The 6,464-nt window shown below is 37.0% G+C and overlaps 1 protein-coding gene across 1 annotated transcript; it reads right to left on the bottom strand.

Annotated features, from left to right (window-relative positions):
• Positions 1-2,765: 2,765 nt before the first annotated feature.
• On the bottom strand, positions 2,766-4,252 carry LOC114747448 (cysteine protease XCP2-like). Its single transcript, XM_028935782.1, has 3 exons — positions 3,781-4,252; positions 2,938-3,089; positions 2,766-2,837 (listed from the first exon to the last, which is right to left on the bottom strand). Exons 1-3 carry the CDS (start codon positions 4,250-4,252, stop codon positions 2,766-2,768), a joined length of 696 nt encoding a protein of 231 aa, XP_028791615.1.
• Positions 4,253-6,464: the final 2,212 nt, after the last annotated feature.

The following is a 6,464-nucleotide window of genomic DNA, read 5'->3' as shown; positions in this document are numbered from 1 at the left end:
TATGATTAACCAGCCTAGCTGTTAGTGCTTAAGGTGTGACAAATCATAGAATACCAAAAGAAGAAAATAAAAGATCAACTTGGTAATAAGAGAAGCCATTCTTCACACAAAGGGGGTTGGATACTAAGGGACTGACTTAGTATTCTTTGTGTATTTGATGAGTCTACACACACACACACACACACACACACACACACACAAAGCCAGGTAATGGCATTGAAAAATTCTACCTCACTGGGGCTCTTCAAAACCTTATCTGTTTCCTTGGCTTGCAATTCATGGCCATACGAATTCTTTATCTCTATAAAATTATTTAGGTGGTCCATTACTTCATGTTTGGAAGAACCGAACATATTCCAATTTTCCAAGGACACACACACACACACATATCAATGCCGAATCTATACAAGTCTTACCGGAGTCCATTTCAGAGGATATGTACCAATTTATATTTGATGTGCATTCTGTATAACATAAAATTTCTAGCATACGTATTGCTATTAAATTATGGACAATGAGGTTAATTTGTTCAAGCCCTGTGATTATCTCTTCATTAAGATTAATAAATTAACCAGAGGTGGGTCTATATGTATCTATTTTCTAATTATGTACTCACTCTGTCTTTTTTTTATAAATAACAACCATCATAACCACCATTCTTTCCTTGTCTCTAAATATAAGCGATACTTGCAAGTTGTCTTAAATTTTTGTAGCAAATTTTCTATTTTGCCCCTATTAAAGACTTGTCTTAATAGTTAATATATTTATTTATTATAATAATTTTCTTTTTTTAATAGTCTTTCTACCTATAAATAAAGATATTTTGGAGAAAAAAACTTTCCATTTTTACATTTTTATTGTCTTTTGACCTACGTAATTTAGTTCAAAGTTCCTTATAAAAAAAGATGAAAGGAGTATTCAGTATTAGTTGTCTCAGATTTCGATCGTTTTGCTTCCGTGGTCCATTTTTGGAGGATAGGCTGATAGCTAAACGAGGTTACATTCTCTAATCTTTTTGGAGGCATCGCAGTCTGTCGAAGTAATCAAGAAAACTGCCTGGTGCATATATTAATAGTAACAATTTCACATCAACGTAACAAATATGTGACTAGAATAAGTTGCAAAATATTGGGTCAAAAACTAAAGAATAAGTTGCAAGATATGACCAAAAAGAAAAGAAAGTCATTTTCGCCAAAAAAAAGAAGAGAAGACGGTATATGCACGAGGCTCACACAACCTTAATTGGCATGCGCATATAGTGGTCCCCACAGATGTGAAATTGGAATGACCATTAGTATTCTGTGCCATATTCCCCTGTCCAGAATTTAATTAAAAAGTTGACACCAGCCCTATATATATATATATATATATATATATATATAAAAGACCTATTTTATATATTTATTAATGTTTTTTCCAAATTAACCTATTGATATTCCGCCATTAATAATCAATTAGGAGAGGAAGAGAATGAATTAAGAAAGATGTTTAGGGTGTTTTAGGAAAAAAAATATACCATATTAACTAATTTATTCTTAATCTAATCAAATTATTAAATTAAGTCTTAAATTAATGACCGGGTTTTTCAAAAAGGGAAATGATTAATTAGTTATGAAAATGGCTTGCACTAATTGGAAGTTATATGTGGTGGTCCATTAATAACCATGGGGATATTAATTCTCCAGAGAAAGGCACGTTAGAGAACTTGAGCTTGTGTTGCTAAGGAAAATAAAAAATGAAAAACCAAACAATTTCACGCTAAACTTTTTCAATCAGAGGTGACATGCTTGAACAGTGCTATATTCAAGTGAACCTTTATAACATTGAATTCCAAGCAAACAAGTTGCAGCAGAAGTAGAGGTTTTATTTAAAGGCAAGTGATATGCCATTTATTTCTTCGTTGGGTAATAAGCATAACAATTGATGATGCATACCCCATACTTGCAGATGTAACCATTGACTCCCCATCCTGTTCTCCATGAGTTTTTCACAATCCAATAATTAAGATCACCACCAATTGAACTATATCCAACTATCAACACAACATGATTACTTTTGCAACATCCGATGTTTGAGCAGTCTCGCATAAAAGAGTCCCTGTATGTCCGTGTTGAAGTAAACAACTTTATTTTTTGATGAAGAAATAGTGCTGATGATGATGGATCAAGCTAAATGGATATCTTTCTATGTTTTTTTTTTTGTTAGGCATAGGTATCCTCCTATTGAAGGCAATCTTGTTAAAAGTGTTTAATTTTTAAAAAAAAATGTTCTATTTTACTCTATAATTTTATTTAAGATAATAGAATGTAAAGAAATAATGCTTTTTTTAATTAAAAAAAACTCCAATTCAAGACTAACTCATCCTATGGAGTTACATTGTAATGGTGTTATTGAGTTGCAGAATTGAAAACACATTTTCTAAGATTCAGTAACCAACTTAAAATATTTCATAAAGTTAAAGAACGAAAAGAATACTTGGCATTATATGTTAAATCTAAACTCTTCATGCATGATAAAAACATGGAATTCAAACTCATAATTAGCTTTAACAACAAACATTTAATTAACCACCTGGTTTATATATATTAATTGGGATTCCACGAAATTAATCACTTCTCATCCATATGCATACATACATACATACATATATTTATATAAAACTAATTGTGGTCACACATATATATGACTTACACTCTTGTAGCAGTGAAAGTCTTTGCTATCAGAATACAGATAAACACTAACAGGCTGTTTAGAAACAGCACAAATTAGAAGAGAGAATTTTCTGATAAGGAAGTCACATTTTGATAGCCATCAATAGTAACAGCGATCTTTTTTGCCTATTTCAAAAAACAAAAGAGGAAAAAAAAAAAACCAGATTCAGGACAAGAAGAAGAAGAAGGTGTAATCCATATAGAAGAAGAGAACAATATTACCGACCTTTCGGTGATTGCAGGTACCATTCTCAGCTGTATAAGAATAATCAGCCTCAGAGGCAATTCCACCATTGTTGATGAAATATTCGAACGCTCTGTCATCATAGCCTCCTCGGCAGCCATAATTATAAGGATCACATGACATAAGTTGTTGTTCTGAGACACTTTCAAGTGTATTGTTGGATATCTTATTAATCCCTTCATGGGCTTCCGTTGATGACAATGCCCAACAACTTCCTCTATAATGAAAATAAGGGTTAATATAATTTTGGGTTCCTTAAGTTTACCCTCGTGTTAGTTTTAATCTTTTAAGTTTCAAACTATAAGTTTTAGTCCTTCAAATTTCTTTTCATTTAAAATATTGATCCCTATAATTTAATAAAAAGTTTGACCATTTTGCCCTTTAAGAGACCAAAGCGAAAATGAGGGCAAACTTGAGGGATTAAAGATTATATTAACCCTAAAAATAACATGACATAATAATAAAAGATGTATAATGCCGAATCCAAATCCATAAATAAAGTAAATGCTATCTCCGGATTTATTTATAAGAAATTGTTTTTAGTTGATTTTTATAACTAGGATTGGAGGAAGCTGTAAGAATTAAAAATATAATACCTTCGGTCATCAATATAAGAGCTAGTTAGAGATTCAATTTAGTCATAAATATAAGATTTTAACCTATCTTGTCTCCAATATTTATTTATTTTGCCTTTAAGTAATCCTTTTAGTGATTAAACAGTTACAGAGTTTCCATTAAATGGTATCCACTTATTATAAATAACCAATTTAACTAATTTCTTTAATATCTGCTGACAACAAGAGGTAGTGGTTTATTTATACTCACCACATTGTCCTTGATCTTTAACAGCTCCTAAGTCCCTCCAATCCAAGGAATCAAGTGCATTTGGACAGTAATCATCATCGGCCTCTCCGGGTTTGCCTCCCACTATGGCCTCTGTCTCAATTAAGCAGATTTCTTTGAATTCCTCATCCGTCATATCTGCGAATTGGTTCAAACCCAAATGATAGTCGTAGAATGATGTTCTTTCTGTATTTCTGTCTCTGATATATTTGACATTGTTGATGAAAATCTCAAATCTCTTTAACTTCTCTTCTAGGGTTTGATATTCTCTCTTGTATCCCTTCTGCCATACTCGGAATAGCTCAGGCGTGTCTTCCTCTGAGGTCAACTTGTCAAGATCATCATCGTAATTTAGAATGGATTTCTCACTACTAGGAATACAAGAAGAGAGACATATCATTGCAAAGGAGAAGAAGAAAAGCAAGAGTGACTTAGAGAGAACCAGAGAAGCCATTGTGATGTAAAACAAGAAAGGATTGGAAGGGATGAGAAGTTAGGGAAGAGGAAGAAGAAGAGAGGAGAAGCAGAGAAGCAGGGAGAACGGGAGAAAAACTGATCGATAAATTCTAAATGCCAAGTCTGATCACAAACTGAAACCCTAAACTATAAATAAAAGAAAGAAATAAAATAAATAAAAGAAATAAAATGAGGGGAGTGGGGAAGTGGGGTGAATGGAGTAACTACCCACGATCTAAAATAAACAATAATAAAAATAATTAATTAGTTAAATTAAAATCTGCATCATTTCTCCCGGGCTTGGAAGAACTTGCCACTGGAGAGTTGGACAGCTGGAAGTCATCAAGGACGGCGGGGTCCATACAACAAAATTCATCCTCGGTAAGCCATGTGGTGTCTGCATCAGTGCAGCCTTTCCAACGAACGAGGTAACGACTAATGGGACCTGCTGGAGTGGATATCGTCTGCTCATCCATCACAGCATCAATGGCTGGGGCAGGTGGCGCAACCTTGGGCAACGGTGGAGTTGGGGCTTGGTAGGTCGAGGTACCTGCAGAATCATCAGAACACAAAGGGGGCGGCTCAAAAGTGCCCCGGTAAGGAACAAGATCCTCAACATTAAATACTGGACTAATAGCCATATCTGGAGGTAACTCTAATAAGTATGCATTGGGCCCTAACTTCTTGGAAATGCAAAATGGGCCAGAGGCATGAGCATGCAGCTTCTTGTAAGGCCTCTTTGGAAAACGCTCAGGCCGTATACGAGCCATGACAAGATCGCCAACATCGAACTCCTGGTGACGTCGATGGACATTAGCAGCTACCTTATACCTGTCATTATTTAAAGTTAACTTACGCCTAACCTCAGCATGAATATCGTGAAGGCGATGTGCAAAGGTCTCGGCGGAATCAGAAGGGCGAGCAGACAGGGGAAGGGGAACAAGGTCAACAGGCTGCTTTGGGTTGTAACCCTGAACAATTTGGAATGGGCTTTTGCCAGTGGATCTATTGACCGAGTTATTGTAAGCAAATTCAGCTATAGGCAAGACTAAATCCCAGTTACCAGGCTTATCGCCAACTAAACTACGGAGCAGGTCACCTAAGCTACGGTTAGTCACTTCAGTCTGTCTGTCAGTCTGAGGGTGGAAAGCAGACGAGAACTTCAGTTGTGTACCAAATAGCTTCCAAAGGGTCTTCCAGAAATAGCTGACAAACTTGACATCCCTATCAGAGACGATAGTGGTAGGCAAATCGTGAAGACGCACAACCTCTCGAAAGAAAAGCTTTGCCAGATGTGAGGCATCGGTAGTCCTACTGCACAGAATAAAATGTGCCATCTTTGAGAATCTATCAACCACAACCAAGACAGAGTCGTGCCCTCTCACTGTCTTAGGCAATCCAAGCACGAAATCCATGCTAATGTCCTTCCAAGGTGCCTCAGGAACAGGAAGAGGTGTGTACAATCCAGTATTCCTCTTCTTTGCTTTGGCCGTATGGTATGTACGACACTGGGAAAGGATTCGAGCAACATCACGCTTAAGGGAAGGCCAGTAGAACCTATCTTCAACTAGGACCGTAGTCTTCTGAACGCCGAAGTGTCCGGCTAACCCTCCAGCATGCAATTCCCAAACAAGAAAATCGCGTACTGACGTGCGGGGAATGCACAATCTTGTCCCACGGAACAGGTAGCCATCATTGATAAGGAAATCCACATGATCGTGGCGGTTGCCATCTTTAACCTCGTTATAAATGATGCCAAAGTCAGGACACGAGGTGTACTCATCCTTGAGCCGGTCAAAGCCCATGACACTAACCGTCAGAGTGTTGAGAACGTGGATTATTCGACTAAGAGTGTCAGCTACTTTGTTCTCTACCCCTGGGCGGTGCTTGACCATGAAGGTAAACTCTTGAATGAATTCGCTCCACTTGGCATGTTTGGCATTCAAGTGCCGTTGGGAGCTAAGGAACTTGAGAGACTGGTGGTCTGAGTAGATAACAAACTGTTGGGGAAGGAGATAGTACTTCCAATATTCCAAAGAGCGAACAATGGCGTAGAACTCCTTGTCGTATGTGGAGTATTTTTGCTTGGCCTCATTAAGCTTCTCACTGAAGTAGGCAATGGGGTGGCCTCCTTGGCTTAGAACGCCTCCTATCCCAACCCCGGATGCGTCGCACGCAACTTCAAAGCACTTGTTGAAATCAGGTAAAGC

Source organism: Neltuma alba, unplaced genomic scaffold (assembly GCF_004799145.2).
Source record: "Neltuma alba isolate B1F8T4 unplaced genomic scaffold, ASM479914v2 tig00005313_pilon, whole genome shotgun sequence".
Classification (NCBI taxonomy): Eukaryota; Viridiplantae; Streptophyta; class Magnoliopsida; order Fabales; family Fabaceae; genus Neltuma; species Neltuma alba.
Note: the sequence above shows the minus strand (reverse complement) of the source record. Positions and strands in the feature narration are given on the sequence as shown.